Source organism: Furipterus horrens, unplaced genomic scaffold, assembly GCF_987537825.1.
Source record: "Furipterus horrens unplaced genomic scaffold, mFurHor1.1.pri manual_scaffold_3, whole genome shotgun sequence".
NCBI lineage: Eukaryota > Metazoa > Chordata > Mammalia > Chiroptera > Furipteridae > Furipterus > Furipterus horrens.
Genome location: NW_028327173.1, coordinates 527,375 through 550,573, shown reverse-complemented (window position 1 = coordinate 550,573; position 23,199 = coordinate 527,375). Strand labels below are relative to the sequence as shown.

Genomic DNA, 23,199 nt, shown 5'->3' with positions numbered 1-23,199 from the left:
CCGGCGTGGCTTCCCTCCGGGCGACGAAGGCGGGCCGTTCGTGACGCCTCGCGCGTCACTCCCCGCGACGGCGGCGGGGCCTCGTGACGTCAGGACGCCGGCGCGCGTCGGCCGGCAGTTCCTGTGAGGATCGCGGGCTTCGGCTGCGTCCGCCGGGGGCCGCGGCGCGCTCGCCAGCCTGACGCCCGCTGCGAGGGCCGCCCGCCGCCCGTCGCCGGGGCCCCGAGAGCTCGGGAGGCCTCCGGGGCGCCGTGTGCACGCCCGCGCCGCGCGCCCCGACGCGCTACGTCGCCGGCGCCGCCGCTCCGCGTCATGACTTCCGGGGGCCGCGGCCGCCATCTTGCCCGCGCGGAAGAGCCGCGGCTGGGTGGGAGTCCGGAGCCGGAGGGTGCGGACGGCGCGGGCGCCGCCATGCCGTCGTCGCCGCTGCGGGTGGCGGTGGTCTGCTCCAGCAACCAGAACCGCAGCATGGAGGCGCACAACATCCTCAGGTAGGCGCGCCGGCCCGGCCCGGCCCAGGCGGCGGCGGCGGCCCCGACGGCAGCCCGAGGGGTGCGGGGCCCAGCGCCGCGCGGAGCCCCCACGTGTGCTCAGCCCGCGTTTCCGGGCTCGGGGGCCTCCGCGCTCCTGGCACCCCGGGAGGCGTCCAGTCCGCGCGCGCGTCCGGGCCCGAAGGAAGCGGCTCCCGGGCGAGGGTCCGGGAGACGGCGGCGTGTGGCGGCCGCCTCCCCCCCACCGGGCCCCGGGCGCGTCCTTCTTGACGGGATCTGCTGGGGACGGGCCCGGCCCGACGGCAGCCCCGGCGGAGACGCGCTCCCGGGAAAGGGCCTGTCGCGTTAGCGGGGCGAGGTGCGCGTTTGCTTCCATCGCCGCTTTCAGGTCGCCCGTATCCGCCCGGCTCGCAGCTCGAGGTTGTGGTTCAGTTCCGACGCCTCTTTGGGGACCCCGGTGTCGCGTGCGTTTATTTAGCAAACGTCCTGCCATGGGTGCTGGCGCGGCTCACCGTCCAGCGTCGCCTCCGCCGAGGAGCGGGGCAGAAGGAGCCTCTCCGGTGCGCGCTCCGGCGGTTTCCCGAGCCCGGCGCGCGGCGCGCTGTCCTCGGTGGTCATGAAGGGCCCTGTGGGGGGGAGGGTGCTTTCAGCTTCATGTAGTGAAGGTTGTTTTTAAACTAAAAAGTTTTAACTATGAAGTTACTTTAAAACTAGGAACGTGCTAGAATGTCGAGCTCCATCCCCAAACTGCATTGACGCGTGCAGTCATTTCAAGTTTGGAAAAATGCCTCCGTGAAGATCTTGTTCATTTCTACGGGGGGGGGGAAGGGAGGGAGAAAGAGGGAGGGAAACACCCTTGCGCGGCTGCCTCTCGAGCGCCCGCAGCCGGGGACCCGGCCCGCAGCCCAGGCCTGCGCCCTGCCCGGGAATTGAACCAGCGACCCTTTGGGTCGCAGGCCGGTGCTCGGTCCACTGAGCCCCACCGGCCGGTGCTCAAGTTTTGAGAATTTAAGCGAACGAGTGAATACAGCGTTCACGCTCCTGGGGAATCGAGGAAGATGGGACGTAACTTTTACATTCGGCCAACAGCAGGCGTCGTCTGGGTGGCGACCCTTAGACCAGAGTCGGGCTGAAATCTGCCGGAAGGGAAGCTTGTTAAAAGGCGTCGGGCGCAGCCCGGTCAGTGGAGCCCGGCTCCCTGGGCCGTCACCGCAGGGGCGCAGGTCCCGCAGGTCAGGCCGCACGTGGGGTTCCTCGGCATCCGCCCCGGTTAGTCCCCAGGTTAACCTGCCCCTGGGGCTCAGTGAGGATGACGAGGTAGGTGAGGGCCACGTGTCCCTGGTGTGGTGACTGGGAAGGCGTTTAAGGCCTGAATCTTTAATTTCTAAAGCGCTTGTTTGGGGCTGTTTTCCTTTGTTAAAATAGTGTGTGTGGAAGAGGAAGAAGCCGAAGATCTCTCCAAACTCGCTTTCCTGTAGCTAACGCCCACGCCTCAGGGAGGCCACGGTGACGCTCTGCAGCCTCTGCCATGTCACGCTGTGCGCACGGCCTGGTTCCCGCTCTCCCTTGGACGTCTGGACTTTGAGGACATCTGCTCCTGTGACAGCAGGGGGCTGCCAGCCCGCAGCCCGGGACAGCGGCGTTCAGGGGCGTCCTGGGCAGGGCGACTTGTCACCTGTCCCCACGAACGGCCCTTGGGGTTTTCTGTTTTTCAGCCTTATAGTGTCAACACCCTTGTGCTGTAGAAGCATGGGCACTTTCCTGGTTATTTCCTTGGCGTGAGCTCCCAGAGGGGGACAGCGGAGTCCAAGGCAGACGCGGTTTACGCTTCCGCGCGGCCAGACTGCCTCCCTGAGATCTCCCCCTGTCGCTCCGGCTCTCTGCGGTCGTTCCCACCCCCAGGGCAGGGCGCGGCCTCATGAAGTCGCTTGGAGATGGAACAACTTCGTGTCATTTTTGCTTTTGAAAAACTACTTGTATCTTAATGGATTTGGATTTTTTACAGGGTGCAAAAGCATCTCGAGGAAGTTCACACAGGTTTTCTGTTACAACTCAAAAGACATGCAAGCCAGATTTAGCGGCTTAGGCGCTGAAGGTGATGCCTGTGGAAAGCGTAGACAAAGGGTACAAATGAAACAGCAGGAAGGCGGCGCGCGGCGCGCTTAGACATACGAAGGGCACGCTCGGGGGAGCTGCTGGGTGAGCGGCAGGAGGAGTGCGGTTAAGGGAACGCAGGAGGTAGCTGCCCGGTGAGCCGCACCGGGCCTCCTCTCTGCCCCCTGGGAGATCGGCTGGGACTGCGTTTTCCGACGGGTCGCCGCCAGCGACAGTGAGGGTCTGCGCTCTCTGGGGCTGCTCAGGGCGCCCCTGGGCGCCCGTCCGTGGTCTTCTGAGACTAAGTTGTGTCCAGTCCCAGCCCCTTTACAGCCCACTCTTTTGTCTTGTGCCGCACCGCCGCCTCGGTGTTGAGAGGCGCGTTGGGTTCGGGAAGCTACGTTTCTAATTGCAGCAGCTCGAATCATTTTAAAGACAGGCTCCCACCCTCGCTCCTAGCTTCCCAGCAGTGGGGTCTCCTCTAGCCTCCTGTGATGCCAGAGCAGGCGGGCCTTGGGCAGGGACCGCGGCTTAGTACGCCCTTGCCTGGCGCCGCCTCGTGCTGCTGCTGTGCAGAGGGGGCCCCAGTGGCCAGCAGAGCGAGGTGGACGCCAGGGCCAGGGAACAGGGTGGAGGAGAGACATCTAAGCTCCTGAAGGCACCTCCATCACAAGCTCAAGGCACAGGGCTGCTCAGAAGCTGCTCTGCCACATTCTTGGCCTTGCGGGAGGATGAGGGTAGTCTCAGAAAACATTCATTGGAATGTGCTTAGGGCCCACGTCTGCCGTGAGAGCACCGTTTGTGCCGGAGTGTGTACATTCAGAGGCCTGTCTTCCCGGGCAGGCGGGTGTGCAGGTGTGATGGCTGCGGGGCTGGGGGCCGTCGGCGTGCGTCCTGCTCATGGAGCCCGAGGTGTGTGTGCCTGGGCGCAGGCGGCGGGTTGGGTCTGGGGCTGCAGTCTTGGCCAGTGAGGTGAGGGGTCATACCGTAGAAAAATGGAAAATGCCGCTTCTCACTGGTCTTCTCTGGCGTTCTTTTTTTTTATTCATTGTTCTGTATTCGTTGTCCTATTTTTCCCTTCCGGTGTTGATTTCAACATTAGCGTTTCACCTCCAGTTGTGGGTGACGGTGACCCCAAATTTAACGTTTTCTGTGATGGGTTCTTTATGGAACATTTTTAATACTCGTGAAGACACCGGGTGAAGGCAGCTGGCCCTGAGACAGCCTGCTGGCTGCAGGGACTGGGTTTCCAGCGGTCGGTGCTTTCGGGTGAGAGACGGCCTGTCGCCCTGCCCTGCCGGCACCGCGCAGGGGGCTCTTCGGTCAGCTGGCCCAGCGTGGAAGAAGCAGCGCTGCCGTTGCTGATCAGCCTTTTTGCCACTTGTGAACGTTTTGTTGGAGGAACAAACTGCATCTTGTGTGACTTTTCGACTCGCTAGGTGACCACTTCAGTGAGTCCAGAGGGCGGAGAGGATGGGCCACAGGCAGCTGCCTCCAGATGGAGACCTGACCACTGAGGAGCCTTGTCGGGGTCCACGGGGTGGAAGGTTGGGCCAGGTTACCTTGGGGGCGACTTAGTTTTGGGGATGCGGGCAGACTGAACAGAGAGTGTTCCATCTGGACACCCAGTGGGACCGGCGGGGGCAGGGGGAGGGCAGGGCCCTGCGTGGCATCTCCTGGGGCCCCAGGGCAGCTTCTCGGTCCCCCAGCTTGAAGCACGGGTCCTGCCCAGGGTCTCTGTGCCCCGTGGCGCGCTCCCCGCTGTGCTGCTCACTATCCTGGGCGCTGCGTGTCCTGTGTGTGTTTCACCACCCACCGTCCTCCCAAGGGTCTGAGGGGAGGGGCTTGGGTCTGTTTCCGCCATGGCCGTGTGCCAGCACGGGTGAGCCCCCAGAGATGCTGTTGGGTGGGAAGGGGGCGCTCACCCCTGCGGTGGGAGGCGGACTGCCCGCAGGCAAGGCTCCGTGGCTGTGCCGCCCACTGGGTGCAGGCGTGCGTGCTGGGCGCCGCGTTAGGCAGCTGTGCCCTGTGCGCTCCAGTCGGGTCCAGCTCTGGCCGAGCGCCTCCGAGGAAGCAGCTGAGTTACGGGAAAATGTTTCTAACGAGAGTGGCGCGTGAAGTGTACCTACGTGAATCTTTTACATGTCTTTGTTGGGGAGCTTGTTACTTTTCCCATTGTTGCCCAGAATGGTTTTAGGGACCCATTTTGGAACGGGCTCCTTGGGTGGCTGATGGATCCCAGAAGAGTGGTCTCATCCATATTTCTTACTTTGGCCCTAAAGGTTCTCTCCCGCCCAGTTCACTCCTTACGGGCCCGCCGGAGACATGGTGGCTGCGCTCCAGACGCCACAGACCCTGCGAGTCACGTTTTGGTTCCTGTGCACTTGCGTCCTGTGTGCTTGGCGCGGCAGTTTGTTCCGGCGGGCAGCAGCGCTGCACCTAAAACAACAGCGTGCGTGTTAGTTAGAAACACTGTGTCACGCGCCGGCCCTGTGGTCAGTGGGCTGGGCGCCGGCCTGCAAACCAAAGAGTCGCTGGTTCGATTCCCAGTCGGAGCACAGGCCTGGGCTGCAGGCCAGGTCCCCGGTTGGGGGTGCACGAGAGGCAGCCACACACTGATGTTTCTCTCCCTCCCTTCCCCTCTCTCTGAAATTAAATAAGGAAAAGCTTTTAAAGAATACTTTGTTGCTAAAACACACTAACGGTCGCTTTAGGCTGTCGGTAACCGGCACCCGTGAGGGCTTGCTCAGCACGGGTTTGCCACAGGCCCTCCGTGTGCAGTGTCTGCAAAGCGCAGGGAAGGGTCTGCGCCTGCCTGGGTCCCGCGCTTATTGGGACCGTCAGCGCCGCCACCAGGACGTGAGTCAGTCACCCGAGAGCGCGTCAGGGTAGTTCTGGGCGCTGAGCGGTGACGCTTCCCGTGCCTCCTGGCTGCTCCCTCTGCCGGCCGCCGTCCCCTGAGGGCCAGGCCGCAGCCTCACATCCTGTCCTGTTTCAGAGCACACGCTCCTCCCTGCCCCTTGGCTAGGGAGGCAGCTCCTGGTGTTGTTGCCCCTGCCGGGGTGCCCTCCGGGTCAGCTACCCCCCAACACACACGTGGGGCGTGGTTGGTGGAGTTGGGGCGCTGTGTGGTGCTCTGGGCGCCCCGCTTTTCCGTGAGTCTCTTCTGCCCTCTGCTGGGAAGCCAGGTCCTGGTCTCTTGCCCCAGAGTGGACTCAGAGGACGCTTGAGGGGTGACGGGTTCTTGCCTCTGCAGGCGCATGGCTGGTCCAGGGACCTGCTCACTCTTGCTCGGTGGGTACGTTTCCACCCTGAGCAGCCAGGGGCTGCTGGAGCGGGGCTGGCGCCTCCGAAGCGCTCACGGGGGAGGGCCTGGCGCTGGGAGCTCGGCGCCTGCTGGCTGGTGGGGCAGTGGCGTGGCCGGCCGGGAGGCCAGCGAGAGCCCCGCTGCATTCACGTCCCACCACCTTGCGGGGACCGTGACCTCCAGGAAGCAGCTGCCAGGTGACCTTGTGTGACCACCACCACCTCATGGAGCCAGGCAGGCGGTGGGTGCCTGTCGTTGCCCGGATGACAGCTGGCTTCCACTGCCCTGGTCGCGGTGACCTTGCTCAGGCTTGTTGGTGCTTTGACAAGAAGTACTTTTCCTGTGTGTTACCTGGATTGGAGAGGAACAGGTTCAGGTCTGGGAGGAGGTGTCCGTGCTCAGGGCCGGGCCTGTCACCCCCCAGTCACAGCGCTCGTTTGCAGCCCTCCTTGCTACCTGACCCCCTTCCCATCGCAGGACAGTGGAGGCGGCAGAGCCGGGGGGCCCCTTTACCTCCCGTTTCCCTCTGTTCCTGACTCTGGGTTCAGTGTGTGTGCTGGGCCCCATCCTTTCCCAGTGGCAGGAAGTGCCCCGCTGTGTGGACAGCCTGCCAGTGTGGCTCCATCGGGGGCTGGTGGCAGGGAGGGGCCTCCAGCAGCTCTGTCCGGGCCAGGTTTTCTCCCTGGTAGAACCTGCCCTCTCCCCACTCAGCAGCTGCTGACCGCGCGCCTGCTGCTGGGACCCACGCGCACAGCCCGTCGTCACCGCTGTTCACGGTGTCACCTGGCATCTGCGTCACGTGCTGTGGGAAGTTCTAAAGTTTGAATAAAGCATTTGAAGTTAAGGACTTAAAAACGTGTTCTCAAATATCAACGAAGTTACTCATTTTGTCCACTTCTCATCTCGTGCTGCTTATTTTTAGGGTTTTGTACCTTAATTAATCCAGCTATGGCCTTTGTCTGCTTTTGTGTCTTTCAGCAAACGGGGGTTCAGCGTCCGGTCCTTTGGAACAGGGACTCACGTGAAGCTTCCGGGGCCGGCGCCCGACAAACCCAACGTTTATGATTTCAAAACCACGTACGATCAGATGTACAACGATCTCCTTAGGAAAGACAAAGAACTGTATCCCAGCTGGTTGCCCTTGAAAGACCCCGGCGTGGCGGTCCGTGGCAGGTGGGCCCGCTGACCCGCACGTCAGGCGCCCGGGCGGCGCGAGGCTCGGGGCTGCCGCTGCCTGCCGTGCTGCGCTGGCTGCAGTGGCCCTGCTGCTGTTCTCGCAGGGCGAGGGCTGGCGCCATTCGAGGCTGAGGACGTGCAGGGCGTGCCGGCGCACTGGTGGTCTGTGGTGACAAAGCCGTGATGTCACGCGGCTCAGCTGGGGTGGTGGGAACTGCAGAGTCCATTCCTTTTGCGCACAGCAGGGCCACCCACTGTCCTTCCCGGGCAGGCGTGTGCCCAGGGCATGCAGGCCTAGAGGGACTGAGGGGCTCCTGCCTCGGGAACCCCCAGGTCAAGAAAAGCTCCGTCGGGGTGGGCGCAGTCTCGTTACCGTTTTCCTTGTGGGATCACCTGCTGTATTCATGGTCCACCTGACCCTCCAGAGGTGAGAAGGGGCTCCTCTTCTTTCTCGTAGTGAGGGGAACCCGGGAAGAAGCGCCTGGTGCTCTATAGTGTGGCTGTTCCACGTGCAGCACCATGGCTTCAGGGCTTCACAGTCAGCTCTCGCAGATTTCAGAACACTCATCAACCCCAGAACCCCGGGGTGGTCACTGATCATGTCCCGAACTCACTCAGCCCGCGGCCACTGGCCACCTCTGTCCGGATGCGCCTCTCCAGGCGGCCACAGTAGCTGGAGACGGACAGCCTGTGGCCTGGCTGCTGCCGCCACCAGGAGCATTTTCAAGGTTTGTCTATGTTGTAATGTGTATCAAATTTTTAATTCTTTAATTTTAAAGATTTTATTTATATATCTTTAGAGAAAGGGGAAGGGAGAGAGAAAGAGAAGGAGAGAAGCAGCGATGTGTGGTGGCCTCTCGCACCCCCAAACTGGGGACCTGGCCTGCCACCCAGGCACGTGCCCTGACTGGGAATTGAACCAGCGACCCTTTGGTCAGCAGGCTGGTGCTCAATCCACGGAGCCACTCAGCCAGGGCTTTTTTTAAATTTTATTTTTTAAAAAAAAGCCAAGTTTATTTGTTCAATTTCTTGCATTTGAAGTATTCTTTGATGACATTCTTGATCTCCCACTGTTCGTTTTTAAGTGCACATTTTTCCCTTGACCTTATTTTTTTCTTCCCTTTGCCATGGAGGCATGACGCAGCATGCCTTGACCTTCACATGTTTCCTGTGGGCACCAGTGTAGCTCCCAGGGCCGAGGCTCTAGGGCTTTTCCTCTCCCACACTTGAGCTCCTCCCAGGGTTTTCCAGCTTCCGCGGAGGGGTCTGGACTGACCCCCGAGCTCAGTTGGAGAACCTTTGGTGGAAACATTAAGTTACTCTAACTAGGCCTGGCCAGCCTGCGGGCTCGGGGGGGTGGTGGGGCGTGGGGCGTGGAGGGCGAGGCTGGCCCATCTTCAGAAGGCTCTGGGCCCGCCCCCAAACCTTTTGTAGGTAATTGTTTTGTAAGTTACAAAACCATTTACCTAACAAAGCAAGTAAAAGCCTACCACTAAATACAGTTAGTGCCATTTCAGTACAAGTGACGCGTCCCTCAAGGTGGATTTGAAATACAAATGTAACACTTCTCCTGGGTCCTGACTGTTCACATAATTGGAGACAGAACGTAGCTACCTGTGCCCAGCGTGTTTTTCTCTTGTGGACCTTCTGTAATTAGTCACCTTTGGAGTTAGGATTTTTTTTTTTTAAACAAACTGTTTATGTGTGTACCCACCTCTTCGCTGTGCACCTTTTTTCTTGCCTTGGGGTAAAGGGTGAAAATAAAAATGGTTTCTCACACTGCAAATCCCCACAGCCTCCTGGCTCTGTCCTGGGTGAGCGGTGAGTGGGCACCGCAGCTCGGGAGGGGCCGTCCTCTCTGAGGCCCCTGCCCGTCCCTGGAGCCACGGCCACCGGGCTCTCCCAGGAATGTGTTCCTGGGCCCCGCCAGCCTTCTCTCGGGCAGGCCGCTTCCTCGTGCCGCACGGAGGGGCTGGGTTCTCCAGCTCCTGGTCCTGTCCTGTCCGTTCCCTGGGTGCCCACCTGACACCCAGCGCTTGAGGCCTCCAGCTCACACTGGCTTCTGCATTTGACCTCATCCCGCTTCACCCTGGTTGGCAGCTGTGTTTTAACTAGTTTTTGAAAAGCAGTGTTTGTCTGCTTAATAAGTGAACGTGTTCCCGAGCCAGACCATGATTCCCAGAGAACGTGGATCTGATTTTGCTGATAGGCTGTCAGGTTTTAGAAAAGCGCTCGTGCCTCAGATGCACGTTGCAGTCTTGAGGCGTCTCAGGTGACGCCCACTGGCACCTGTCACGTCTGAGCTGTTGGCCCGCTCGTCTCCCGTGGTCCAATGCGCCCGTGGAACAGGGGGCTTGTGTGGGCCTGCACCTGGCCGTGCCCCCTGCTTTGCATATTCACTCAGGCCCGGGGGACGCACCTGGTCCCACCGGTGAGACGTGGAGACGTGGACCCGGGCGTGTTGGAAGTAGGAGCCGCCCCGAGCCTTGAGCCCCAGGGTGGGGGGAGCGGGGCCCAGGGGCACCCGGCGGGGCAGGGCTGCGCACTCCTTCCCGCAGGTGCTTTGCGAAACTGCTTTGGTTTCCAAAGTGAATTCAGATGTTCCTTCTCACACTGTTGACCGTCCCGAAAAAACTGTTCAAGCCCAGAAGCTGACCGATGCCAGTTAGCTCCCGTTTGCACTTGCCTCAGCTTACACTTTCCCCCTTTCTTAGCTTATGTGGTTCCTAAAACGAATACAGGGTTTCGTAAAAAGAGAATTTGTAAATTGTATTATTTTCGTATTCAACGAAAAAATAGCCGGGGATACGGGACAGCCTTTATATAAAATTGCCGGTCAGCAGCGTTAACATAAAGAAGCGCTAGCCCGACAGCGTTTGTTGATGCGGCGTCCCCGGGCGGCCTCTCCTCGCCACGGGGCCAGGACACCTCCGGGTCCACAGTGGCTGCGCTTTGCAGTGATTTACACGTTTGGTCCCCACCAGCCTGCTCTCCCGAGTCTGCACCCTGAGGCGACACGCAGCTGGCTCCGGAGAGCTGGGTGGCAGGACCCAGACTGCAGCCAGGGGCACCCGGGGGGTGGCCCTCCTCCTGGCGAGGGTAGGCCTCCGAGGCCTTGATGAGGGGCGGGGGCCACAGTCAAGAAGCTGCGGAGACTGAAAAAGGGCGACGAGTCCCAGTCTCCCTGGTCCTCAAATCCAGAGGTGGCCGGGCTGCAGGCCCTGTGCACTGGGTGCAGATCAACAGTGACGGCAGAAATGGTGCCACTGCACAGCCGATAACCCTGACGTCTGAAACACGGGGCTGCTCCTGAGGAGGCCACCCACCCGCTGGGTGCTGAGAGGCTTGAGCTGCAGGGCGGGGGCTCCCTGGGTGGGCTGGCCAGGCAGGCAGAGGTCCGGGGACTCAAAGCCACCAGATAAGAGAGGGGGCCCCTGACTGGGAGTCTGACCTCCTGGACTGGGGCTGCCCCTCATGATGGCTGTGGGGGGCATTGCCCTGGGCTGGGCTTCCCCAGGCACGTGGCCCTGCTGACCTTGAAGCAACAGCCTTGGTGGGGCGGGGGCGGCTCTGGGCCACTGCGGAGAGCAGGTGCCTGAGTTCTCATGTCCCCGGCCCAGCACGTGCAGACACGCTGTGACCGCCGCAGTGCCCAGCCCCCTGCATGGGCCGCGGGAGGATGCTCGCTTGGGCATTTGTGGGCCACAGGGCCTCAGGATCTCCCTCCCAGAGGGGACTTGCGCCCACCTGAGAAGCGGAGCCTCGTGTCTACACTTGTTTGATCGGGTTTGAGATGGAAGGGAAATTGTGTGACAGGGTCCCAGTTCTGAGCCGGCTCCCAGGTGGCCCACCCTCAGGCGCATCAACCACGGAGGGTTTGAGGTCACCTCTGAGGCTGGGGCATGCAGTGGAGACACATTAATTAGGTATGGTGGCATCTGGGGACCGAGGCAGTGTTAGTACCGACCACAGTGTCCTTGGTCCGTTCAGTGAGCGTCTGGGGAGCAGTTCTGAGAGGTGACCTGTTAGCCAAGCACAGGACGACCGAGGATGTCATCCTGCAGTGACTTGGTGCAGGAGAGGACACACGGCGCCCTCCTGCCCTGTCCAGGGGGCTGGCTTTGAAGCCCTTTGTGACCAGAAGCCACCTACCTGGGGGCCGGGGCTGTCCCTGCCTGTCACCTCCCCGCGCCCACCCCTCAGGCTTCTGCTCCCACTGAGGCCCCGCTGCTGTCCTGCATGTCCTGGGTGTGTTTTCCTGCCCCCCGTCTTGCTCATGATCTGGATGATGGTGGGGTGGCAATGAGGCTGGAGGGGCGCTTCCCTCTCCTGCCCTTGGGAAGCACTCTGTCCACCAGGGGTGGGGGCAGGCGGAAGGCCGCTGGCCATGGCCTTCGTGGTGGCACTTGGTGAGGACTTGGGTGTGGGGGTCCTGCTGCTCCACCCACAGCCTTCACAAGGGAGCCTCTGGTCGCTTTTCAGATTCCTGCCACCGCGTTCCCTCTTTGTGGAAACGCTCATTATCTCAGCCCCACCCCCCACCCCCCGTGGGTCCTCTCTTCCCAGGGTCTCCATCCGGACCTTGCTGCTCCCTAGCCCCTGCCTCCCCCGGGAGCCAGGCTGAGTCCCTGCAGGGCTGGACCCCGCATGTCGGCCACGGCCCCTGCTCCCTGGGTGCCCTCAGCAGGTGTCCAGGAGGGACAGTTGAAGTCCTTCAGAGCTAGTGGCCTGACTGGCTTCATCCCATCGTCTTGGCCTTCGGAAGCATCATGGGGTCCCTGGGAGGCTCCTTCGGGGCTTGGAAGGTGGGCAGGGGACCGGCGGGCAGCACCCATGCCCCCGTGTGGGGCTCTGGACCAGCAGCTCGGTCTCTCAGTTGTGTTGGCGGCAGTGGAGGCTCCGCCAGGCCATTGTCGTCATCAGCCGGGGGAGCCCTTGTGTGCGTGGGGTGGGGGTTCTAGAAACACATCCTCGCCTGCTGCCAGGCACTGGGCTCCCAGTGCCTGCTGCTCCCCCAGGGCTGTGGCCTCAGGGTCATGGCCGAGGGACGGGCACTGCCCTGACAATGCACCTCGGAGGGCTGCTGCCTCCCGCATGAGGGTCTCCAGGGGCTGGCCCTCGGGGCCCCTCGCAGGCCCAGCCTCTCTGACGCAGGCCCTGCCTGGTGGCCGACTCCTCTCCTGGCCACGCTGTCCTGCTCATCCTGACCTTCCCGTCTCTTGTGGCCTAAAGTGGGGGCTCCAGCGGCTCTGGGTCCCCGGGAACTGAAACAGCGAGGGGCCTTGGGCTCCCAGCACGGGCCTCTTCTGTCCCTGGTCCTGCTTGGTTCAGCCTGGGATGTGCACCTCCTGGAATTTGCCAGAAAGTAGTCCAGGAAGGCCAGTGTTGTAATTCCTGTCCCATGGGTGAGGGGTGGGGTGTGATGCCCCAACGAGGCCTTTCCACTTCATTAAGTGACACTTAGCCTCATCTGTGATGTCATCTGCGCAAGTGAGGGAGGGTGACGGAGAGGGAAGGGGCGTCACGTGCACTCGCTCACAGCAGCGCCGCAGACCTGGCCTGAGCGCCGCTGGGCCCCTCTCCGGGGAGCACAGGGCCTGCCTTCCGCCTGGTCCTCCCGCCAGGCTTTGGTGCCCGCCTGGGGGCAGCGGCTTCATGAACTTAGCAAATGTTGAGAACCGAGAACACCACAGTGAACAATCCCATGTCTCTTTAAATTCTGTCTCTCGGGTGAACCACTTCAGTGTATTATAAAAGCTGTTCTCAGTTTCCAGGGATGTGGGAAATTAACGTGAGCTCATTCCAATAAGGCATCCCAACTTAAGAGTTTGGGGGCATTCAGTGCAGCACTCAGAATCCCTGGGTCAGCCAGTCTGTGTCTCAGGTAGAATCGAGGAGGTGCTTGGCCCCCGCTGTCCTGAAAGACCCTGAGGGGCCACCTCCTCAGCTTCAGGGCTCTGGGAGGTGGACTGTCTACCTCAGGCCTCAAGGACAGATGTGGCCACCGTGTTGGGTGGGGGTGCAGCCCTGTGGAGGGCCCCTGAGGCAGCTCATCCAGCTCCAGGGTCACCTGCTAGGCACAGACGTCATGGCCCTTTCAGGTTCGGGCCTGGGCCCCGATCACTGTTGTAGTGACCTGGCCCCCCTTTGGCTGCTGGGTTTCCAGCAAGTCTTCTGGGGCTAAGCTTGGCTGGGATGGGTTTCCAGGTGGGCATCCTCCATGGTGGAGGCTCAGGGTCACTGCGAGCACGGGAAGCTGGCGGGCTGAAGAAGCAGACGAGAAGGTGGCAGAGACATGAGGCCTTGGCTTGCTGGCCGCTGGTGGTCCGGAGGCGGTGGCCTGGCCGGCCGCAGTGGGCTAGTCTGCCCGCCTGCCCTGTCCGCGCTACACCTGCCTGGAGGGCGCGCACCCAGCGCTGCGCTAAGCTCAGGGCACGCCTCACATTCACGTTCCTTAACGTCACCGCTCAGCTATACGCAGAACGGCATTTTGCACATGTTGGACAGAAATAAGCGAATCAAGCCCCGGCCAGAAAGGTTCCAGAACTGCAAAGACCTCTTCGACCTGATCCTTACCTGCGAAGAGAGAGTGTACGACCAGGTGGTGGAAGGTGAGCCCGCAGACCCGATCCCCCCACCTGCGCTGGGGACCTGTGGTGCCCTAAACACCCACCCCAGCCTCAGTGGGCCATACAGTGGCCTGGGAGAGCCCTGGCCGGGGGCTTTGGCTGACCAAGGTCACCCAGGCAGGGCGGCTGGTGCTGCCCTCAGCATCGTGTGAGTTTCAGGGTCTTGGCACCTGAGGAGCCCGTGTGAGTGGGGGCTGGGGCCTGGTGCTCTGAGGGCGCCTGTGCTGCTGCAGGCTGCGCCCCAGGACAGGCCGCGTGTTTGAGGGGCGGTGGGGCTGGGGTTGAGGTTGAGTCACAGCAGTGTTTAGGGCGGTGGTCTGATGCTCGGCCAGGGCAGGTGCAGCGGGGCCTCTGACGTCCGTGTCATTTCGTCCCGGTTAGACCTGAACTCCAGAGAGCAGGAGACCTGCCAGCCGGTGCATGTCATCAACGTGGACATCCAGGACAACCACGAGGAGGCCACCCTGGGGGCGTTCCTCCTCTGTGAGCTCTGCCAGTGTGTGAGTGTCCGCGCCCCGCCCACCCCCGCTCTGGGGCGCGGGTCAGGGCCTCCTGTGTGGGAAGGTTTCACGGTGGAAATGACTCACACGATTCGATTCACGTCCCAGTTATTTTCAAATGTCAAAACCCAGGTAACGCAAAGGTGCCCACAGGTTGACAATCGACTGGCTGGCTCTGCCTAATTCCCTTGGTGCTCTAAGGTGGCAGACGGCAGTGACTGCAGGTGTCTTGCTTCCATGAAGACGCCATGTGTCTGGGTGTCAGGGCTCTGGGGGGGCCCTGTTCCGGCTCCTGTCACTCCAGGCCCCCTCCCTCGTGGGGAAACCACCAGCTTTGCAGCCCCCGTGCGGCTGCCCTCGGAGCAGAGCATCTGTGAGACGTGACGACAGGCTCCGAGCAGGAGGCTCCGGTGTGCCTTGTCTGCCCACGGGACCTGCGTCCGGGTCCGCTGGCCGTGAATGACAAACACAAGTGACTTAACCAGAACTCCGGAGACGGGTGGGCCCTGACGCTTTGCTCTTGGAGCCAGCACGGCGCCCGTAGCCCGTGTGCCTCAGGCTCCGGTGTGGCTGCTGCAGCTCCAGCAGTCGCGCCCATGGTCCCACCATCATGCAGGAGAAAGGGCTGCAGGGGGGAGACATGTCCCAGAAGTTTCCCACGTGACTTGGGTCACACAGGCAAGAGCTGAGTTTGGGGGTGCCACTCCTCAGAGAGGCCTCACCTCAGGCCAGGACTAGGGACCGCAAGCAGCCTTGGCTACTGTCTAGTTTGGGTCGCCCCAGGGCTGTCCCCTGGCAGCACCTGCTCCTTCCAGGGCAGCGGTTGTCCTCGCGGGATACCCAGTTACGTTTGCACTCCTGTGGGTCTGACACCTGGGAGGGACATTGGTGGCAACCCATGGGCAGAGGCCACAGATGCTGCTTAACATTCTGCACAGAACGGTGCCCCTCCCCCTAGAGCCTGGGCTGGGTGTCCTCCGTGGGTGGGGACCAGATCATATGTGCCCGAGCTCCTTTGCAGTGAGGGCCGCACGTTTGGAGTCCACGTGGCACCTGAGAGCCCAGCCCCCCGCTCTCTGGGTGCCGGCCTCGGCGTTGTCCTGCCGGCCCCCCACTCAGGTGGCCCCTCTGCCTGCAGATCCAGCACACAGAGGACATGGAGAACGAGATCGATGAGCTGCTGCAGGAGTTCGAGGAGAAGAGCGGCCGGGCCTTCCTGCACACAGTCTGCTTCTACTGAGCCCGTGTCCGCACTGACGTGCGCTCTTCCCGGGCCCCGTCCTGATGCCCAGGGCCTCTGCCGGCCGCCCTGCACTGTACATACCGTGGAGAAGTTGGGCGCGAGTGCGGGCCTGCGGCTCTCGGGCTGGGGATCGATCGCACCCGCTTAGCTACGAGTATGACATTAAAGTTCTCTTTCTTTAAGCAAAGCAAACCCACGGTCTGCAGTTCATTTTCCCCCGGTACGTCTCGCCCTGTGCGTTTCCCCCCTCCCCGACCTGGCTGCCATGTGCAAGCACCTGCTGGGCAGAACCTGCGCTTGTCCCATAAGCAGGCCCTCTGCTCCGTCCTGAGCTGCGCGCTCGCCCCGCGCAGGCCCCCTGGAGGAGGCGGGGCTGGGCTCCTGTGTGGCTCCCCAGAGGGCTGCTCAGGCGGGGCGTCTGGGTCCAGCCTGCCTTCCCAACGCCCAGGAGGTTCTGCCCCCGCTGGGGCTGCTGGCAGAAGGGGGCCCTACTACCCATGGCAGCTCATCCCCACTGTGGTCTACTGTCCCCCAAGTACCCTTGTGTCAGTGACGCCTCGGGGTTTCCGCAGCCCTGGACCATCTCTGGTCACCTTGTGGGGAGGGGGCGGGGCTCCCGTGCCGGCAGCGGCCGCTTTGGGGTTGCCCTGGGCTGCGGATGAGGGGTTGACTCAGGGACGCCTCCCCGGGTCCCAGCGTCATGGGACCACCAGAGCACAGACCCGAGACACTGGCCTCCGGGCTCCCCGGCTGCCCCGCCTAGCTGCCGGCGGCCGACCCCTCGGCGGAGCCCAGGCTGAAGCTGCTGCTGAAGGGGGCTGTTCTCTGGCTCCTGCTCAGCTGGCCTCAGGCCATGCGGCCGTGGTGTTAGAACGACATCCCTGGCGGTCCCCCAGCGGCCCTGCAGGCCTCTCCAGAAAAGGCAGTTGCAGGAGCGGCCGATGCTGCCCAGCGCCCCTCACGGTGACCCCAGGGGCCCAGGGGAGGAACCTGAGCTGACGAGTGGGGAGAAGCGGAGGGAGCGGAACCCCAGACTCTCCTGGATGCCATTCGGGGCGGGACGTGGGCTGGGCTCCAGGGTCACCAGGCAGCACCTCAGGGTTCCTACTGACCAGATGCCCCGGGGAGGGGTCGGGCGGGCGTCCGGGGGCGGGGCGGCCGTGTGGTCCCTCCCGGAGGCGGGCGCGCAGGGAGAGGGGGCCGGAGCGCGCGCGGGGAGGAAGGGAGGGAGGCACGGCCGAGGGCGGAGCGGAGCGCTGCGAGCGCGGTGGCCGGGCAGCCGAACGACCCCGAAGCGGCTGCGTCCCGTGCCCCGCGCCCCCGGCTTGCGCCTCTTACCCGGCCCGCGGCGGTGGGTGCGCGGCGCGCTGACCTCTGCGGAGGGGCCGGGGGCTCAGCATCGGGCCGGGGCCGGGGGGGCGCCGGGGCCGGGGGGCGGCGCTCCGGCCCGACCCGGCCCCGCCCGATGTCCATGAGCGCGAACACCATGATCTTCATGATTCTGGGGGCGTCGATCGTGATGGTGAGCGGAGGGGCTTCCCGCGCGCCCGCGCCCGCCTCCCGCGCCCGCGCGCCGCCCGCCGCCTCCCCCTCCCGCGCCTTGTTTACCGGCCCGCGCGGCCTGCGCTCCCCCTGCCCTGCCTGCGCTCCCCATTCCGAGCTGCCCCTGAGCACCCTCAGTCTCCGGCCTGCGTTCCCCCACCCCTCGGCCTCCGCTTCCCCACTCCTCTGCCTGCGCGCCCCCGCCCCCACCTGGACACCCCGGCCCGGCCGCTCCTGGGCTCTGACCGGTCATGGGCTCTTCCAGGCCATCGCGTGCTTGATGGACATGAACGCGCTGCTGGACCGATTCCACAACTACATCCTCCCGCACTTGCGGGGCGAGGACCGCGTCTGCCACTGCAACTGTGGCCGGTGAGTCTGTGCCCAGCGGGGCACACGCGTGATCACACATGTGTGGGCGCAGGGCCCACTGGGGTGCGGGGAGCCATGGGCAGGCCTGTGAAGGGCCGCACTAGGCCGGAGGGGCTGCTGAGTGCGGCGCCAGGCCTGGGTGGGGGAAGGACTCTCGAGCCTCCGTGGGCACCTGGGGAGGGGCAGGGGATGCATGCCTGGCCTGAGTCAGTCAGGACCCCTCCCCAAACGCCTGAGAGTGAGGGTGATGGGCAGAACAGGCCCAGGCCTCCTGGTCCAGGGCCTGGAGGCCAGGAAAGCAGCAGCCCAGCCTGGCCTGCTGAAGGCCCTGAACAGGGCTGTGCCCACAGAGCAGAGCAGCCTCCGCCCTGGACCCTGCATGAACTTTCCTGGAAGCCAGGTACAGGGAAGTGCAGCCGGTCTAGGTGGGCAGGGCCCAACCCCCTCATGGTACAGAGGAGGAACTGAGGCGAGGGGGTGGAGCTTGCTCAAGGTCACTCAGAGAGTGTGGAGAGCCCAGGCCCCTCCACCCGCTGTGACCCCCATCCTGTGCACATGTAATGATGGCGTCCTCCTGGCCATGCATGTCTGTACGTCCGTGTACGAAATAAACATCTCATGAGACGCGAATGTGTGTACCGTCTGTGCATATACATGTGGGTACACAGCACACGCATGTCCGCATGCACGCCCTCACCCCCAGGACACCCTCGTGTGGACAGAGGCTTGAGCGGGTCGAGTTGCCCAAAGTCACCCAGCTAGTAAGGGATGGGGCGCGCACCCCAGAACCCATGCTTCTCACCCCCGACCTGGGCCCCTGCTCCAGACGTGCACATGTGGCGGGCGTGGGGGTGAGAGTCGAGCGGGCTTCACTCCTCACTCGACACGCTCCATACCCGTGGGTGCTGAAGCAGAGCCGCGCAGTGGGGCAGGTCGGGGCGGCAGCACAAACAGTCCTCTCCTGTGTTGGCCCAGAACCATCGAGAGTGTTTCCTGAGTGGCCACACTTCCCCAGAGACGCGTGAGTTCCTGCCAGGGGCACACGACCCCACGCTAAGGAAAAGCAGGGGGTCGGTTCATTACCTCCTGGGGCGGCCATGACTGTGACTGGATGTGGACTCAGGGGCCCTGGGGGCCCTCCCGGGGCTGGTGGTGGCGCCGTGCTGGGCCCCGACTCTGAGCTCTGGAAGCACTAGGAACACACATTTTACATGTGTGAGCTGTTGTGAGCAGCATCCATGTGCCTGTGACCTCATACTGAGGGCAGACAGGATGTTTTCAGAGTGTATGTGCACAGGTGTGCGCGCGTCATATGCAGTGTCCAGAGTACTTGTGAATTCATGTGAACAGATATCGACAAGGTACATGCCGAGCTGGACAAGTGTGTACAGGTTAGCATGTCTTTGGACACTGAGAACATGGAAAGCCACACCTGCTATAGACATAGAATGTTTCTGTGTGTGTGTCCACATGTGTGCTTTGTACACTTTCCTCCATGCAGGATATGTAAATTTAGTTTACAAAATATTTATTGACAACATACATGTGTATGCCCAGAACATGTATATACTACAATATACAGTGATCAGCGTGCTCCATGTTGGTCCAGCAACTCAGCAGAGTAGTTCCGTACATGGGATATCTGTGTATAAACCATGTATGTGCATTGCCACAATGGACTCTACCCATGTGTGTACACACCATGTACAGAGTAAACATGCACACAAAATGTGGGCCTTCTACATACCTGTATGGAAAACTTTATGCAGAGGACATGTATGTTATGCTCCAAAGCATGTGTGCCAGCAGGTGGTGTCTGTGCACACAAACTCATGCATGTGCCACAGCACCCACAGAGAGGGTGACTGTGCAAAGCCACATGCATGTGCCTCTCCGTGGGATACCCACCGTGCTCGTGCGTTGGCAAGCATGCACATGCACACATGTGGAGCTCATGGGCTGAGTCCATGGTATACATGCCATGTCCTGTGCATGTGGCCGGCATGTATACATGACATGCATTGGACCTCAGGTAAACACATGCGGCATGCTTGGTCCAGGCAGGACACATGCATGTGCACATCATGGAAATACATGTGCACGTGGGAGACCTGAGCCCCTGCCCCCAGGGGCCTGTGTTGGAGGAAGGATGGCAAGGAAGGGGCAGGGGAGGAGCTGCAGGCACCAGGCCAGCAACAGGGGCACAGACTGCTCTCCAGCCCTCGGGGACCCTGAGCCACCTGGGATAGTTGGGCCTCGCATCGTCCTTCCCGCAGAGCACCAGGGGCATCGGGCTCTGTTGGCAGCCCAGTCCTTGAAGTGTCCTGCCCTGACCAGCGGTGTATCCAGCGGTAGGAAGCCGTTGCCCTGAGGGGGACCTCATCAGAGGTCCTGGACCCCAAAGGCTGGGGTGGCAGGAGAGGGGGGTGATGTTCAGTGTTACCAGCCCCTGTAGGGGCAATGGCTCACAGAGGGCATCCTCTCCTGGGGGCCTGGCAGCTGCTTGCTGCACATTCTAGGTGATTGTCGTTTTCCATCACTTATTGATGATTCATAACGGCTAATGCCAAACTGATCAGATAAGCAGTGGCTGCCAGGCGTCAGGCAGTCCTTGCTGACTGACCCAGTAGAAGCCTGCCTGCTGCCATTCCCCTGGGTTGGGTTTGGGGCTCCAGGGCTCCCCTGACTCCACTGGGAGGAAGTCACCATGTGGCCAATGTGGGTGCAGCGGGGGCACAAGGTCAGGGGGAACAGGCGGGTTTTTCATTTTGAGGAAGTCTTCGCTGGTGGGGAGTGAAGCAAGGCCAGGGAGTAGGAAACGAGGACCTGGCTCCACTGAAGACCAAGCGGAGGTGTCAGCATCTAACTGAAGGGAAGATGGGAGAAGCCAGCTTGGGGAGGGAGGACCTATTTTTAGGTGAGAGTCTGAGGTGTCTATAGATCCCAAGTGGAGACGCCAAGCAGGCAGCTGGAGCTCGGAGCAGACGTGCAGGGTGTGGCGTGGGCGGCAGGGGCGTTAAGAGGTGGGGGTGGAGAGTTGGAGAAGCCAGCAAAGGGGCCTGGGGAAGAGGGAGAACCAGGAGAGGGGGCCTCCCGGGCAGAAGAACCCCAGGCTGGCCCCTGCACTGCCAGTCAAGAGGAGCTCTAGTAGCCAGCAAGGATGCCTGGCGGCTCAGGCTTCATGGACCCCACTGTGTCTTGGATCCCAGGCTCTCTTGACAGTGGGGAGTGTGGGGCATGAGCCCAGAATCTATTGTCCTGCGTGTGGCCTCCTGAGCAGGGCCACACCATCTGGGATCACAGGCCCCAGAGGACTTCCTGGAGGAGGAGGGTATTCTGGCAGGTTTGAGGCTTGAGGGAGCCTTGTAGGGAGGATTTAATGTGGACCTCAGAGGCAAGCAAGGGCCTGAAGGGTTCAGTAGCCCCAGTCTGGCCAGTGGAGGGAGGGGAGGCTGAGGGGCACAGCCCAGGCCTTGGGGGTGCTGGGATGCAGGGCAGGGGCCATGGGCCAATGAACCCTGGAGAACTGTAGTGCTGCCATCCCATCGTCCATCCAGAGCAGCAAAGCGGCTGCAGGACATGCAGACCCGAACAGGGCGTAGGCCAGGGGGCACCCCAGGAGAGGGGATGACAGGATGGGGCACTGGACAGAGAATCAGAGAATCGGGGACAGAGGAGAAGGGATATCGGAGGCCCAGGGCAGGCTGGCAGCACCTGGCTTTGCCTGCAGTGGAAGCCGAAGAAAAGGCTAGTTAGTGTCGAGCTGGAGGGAGGCCAGAGGGATGGTCCCAGAGGAGCTGCATCAGCCCTGTGTCCAGCAGGTGGGCTTTGACCATGTTACCAGACAGGGACACCCTGCCCTGGGCCCTCACCCTGGACTGGTCCACCTGCACTGTTCCTGTGACCCTGTCAGGGTCATTGATGAGCCTCAGGCCGCAGAGGAGGGAGGGCGCACGCACCCTCGGCCAGCTCCTCGTCTTCACTCTGACCACTGATGTCGCACACTGCCACCCTCTGGGCAGCCTCCGCCCGGGGACTGGGGCCCTGGGCGAGTCCGCAGGCCCCTTCTGGACCTCAGCTCCCACAAGGGCTGCTTCAAAGACCCCAGCAGGGATCCCCGCGCGCCCCGCGGGAGAGGTGCCAGCCCGCCCTGCCGCCCCCAGGCACCACATCCACTACGTGATCCCATACGACGGGGACCAGTCAGTGGTGGACGCCTCCGAGAACTACTTCGTGACAGACAACGTCACCAAGCAGGAGATCGACCTCATGCTGGGGCTGCTGCTCGGTTTCTGCATCAGCTGGTTCCTGGTGTGGATGGACGGCGTCCTGCACTGCGCCGTGCGCGCCTGGAGGGCTGGCCGGCGCTACGGTGAGTCAGGCTTGGACCTGCGGGCAGCCCTGCCCCACCCCCCACGCACAGCCCAGGGCCGCGCCCCCTCGAGCCCTTTGGGCCGGACCTTGCACACCGCGCCCCAAAGCACACTGGACCCACCCTGACCGCAGACCCGCCCCCCAGTGCCACGCCCCGTCCACAACAGGCCCCGCCCCAGCCTTCACACCAACGCCACGCCCCTTCGCGGCACGTCCCTCCGGCCCCGCCCCGGCCACACCCACCGCCAGGCCCCGCCCCGCCTGACCTCGGCCCCTGACCACGCCCCCCGCAGATGGCTCGTGGACCTGGCTGCCCAAGCTGTGCAACCTGCGGGAGCTCGGCCGGCGGCCGCACAGGCCCTTCGAAGAGGCGGCCGGGAACATGGTGCACGTGAAGCAGAAACTCTACCACAACGGCCACCCGAGCCCGCGGCACCTTTGAGCCGCGTGCAGGACTCGTGGGGCCGCCGGCCACCGCGCCCACATACACGGGACTGGACGGCCGCCTGGGCCAGGGCACCCCGGCCGCCGGCGTGTCCAGCGGAAGGTGCTGTCTCCTCTTCTTTTTATAAAGGTGTCGGGGTGGGGCCGGTCTGGGGGCAGGACCCCGGTCTCCAGGGCCAGGCAGGGCGCAGGGTCTTGGGGCAGCGGGGGCCCCATGTCCTGCAGTCCAGCCTGCACCTGGCCTGGGACGACGTGTTACTTAAAACCGGCTGTTTCCTGTGTGCCCGTGTCCTTCCCGTTCTGGTGGAGGGGAGGCCGGGAGATGGTCTGGGCAGGGAAGGGGGCCGGACCCCGGCCGCACCTACGTCTGCACACGGGAGCATGTGCATGGGACGTGTGCGTCCGCGGGCCACAATGGGGGAGGGGTGGGGGGCGGGGGCCTGGGGGAGGCCCCGGCCCAGCAGCAATAAGGCCCCTGGGCCCCACTGTGGCACGTGCGGCCACCCTGCCCAGGGCATCCCTGGTGAGTGCCTCACTGTGACCCCCAACCCTGCTGGTCAGTAAATTATCCAGAAAGCTCCAGCCTCCGCCTCTTTTTTCACCTCTGACCTGGTGACCCCTTCAAGCCCTGCCCCTTACATCAGCTAAGACCAGACACTGAGGTATGGTGTCAAAGTTTTTATTAGAGTCTGGACAAAGACCCCAGCTCCAAAAGAGGGAGGGCTACGGGTCTTCCGGGCCAGGGCAGTTCCCCAGCACCGAGTGACCCTAGCCAGCAGGTCAGGTCTCCAGTCTCCGGTACGGGTCAAAGGCGTAAAGGGCACCCCAGGGCCTGCTCTGCTCAGCCCTCAGGGGGTTCTGGTTCCAGGTGAGACTGGGCCAGGTCAGGCTCCCACACTGTTGGTCACCACCACAGTGACAACCTGCCATCGGGGCGGGGTCGGCCTGGCTGCTGCCCTTGGGCCTGGCCTGGAGACACACGGCCCAGCAGCCCAGCCTGACCCTCCCCAGGCACAGGCCTTTAATG

At 62.7% G+C, this 23,199-nt stretch overlaps 2 protein-coding genes across 2 annotated transcripts; both read left to right on the top strand.

Annotated features, from left to right (window-relative positions):
* Window positions 1-289: 289 nt before the first annotated feature.
* Window positions 290-15,632, top strand: SSU72 (SSU72 homolog, RNA polymerase II CTD phosphatase). Its single transcript, XM_090268442.1, has 5 exons — window positions 290-491; window positions 6,871-7,014; window positions 13,540-13,679; window positions 14,079-14,197; window positions 15,336-15,632. The coding sequence occupies exons 1-5, from the start codon at window positions 313-315 to the stop codon at window positions 15,435-15,437; spliced, it is 684 nt and encodes a 227-aa protein (XP_090124568.1). The 5' UTR covers window positions 290-312; the 3' UTR covers window positions 15,438-15,632.
* Window positions 15,633-16,649: 1,017 nt separating this feature from the next.
* TMEM240 (transmembrane protein 240) lies at window positions 16,650-22,754 on the top strand. Its single transcript, XM_090268441.1, has 4 exons — window positions 16,650-16,962; window positions 17,248-17,354; window positions 21,518-21,726; window positions 22,022-22,754. Exons 1-4 carry the CDS (start codon window positions 16,906-16,908, stop codon window positions 22,168-22,170), a joined length of 522 nt encoding a protein of 173 aa, XP_090124567.1. The 5' UTR covers window positions 16,650-16,905; the 3' UTR covers window positions 22,171-22,754.
* Window positions 22,755-23,199: the final 445 nt, after the last annotated feature.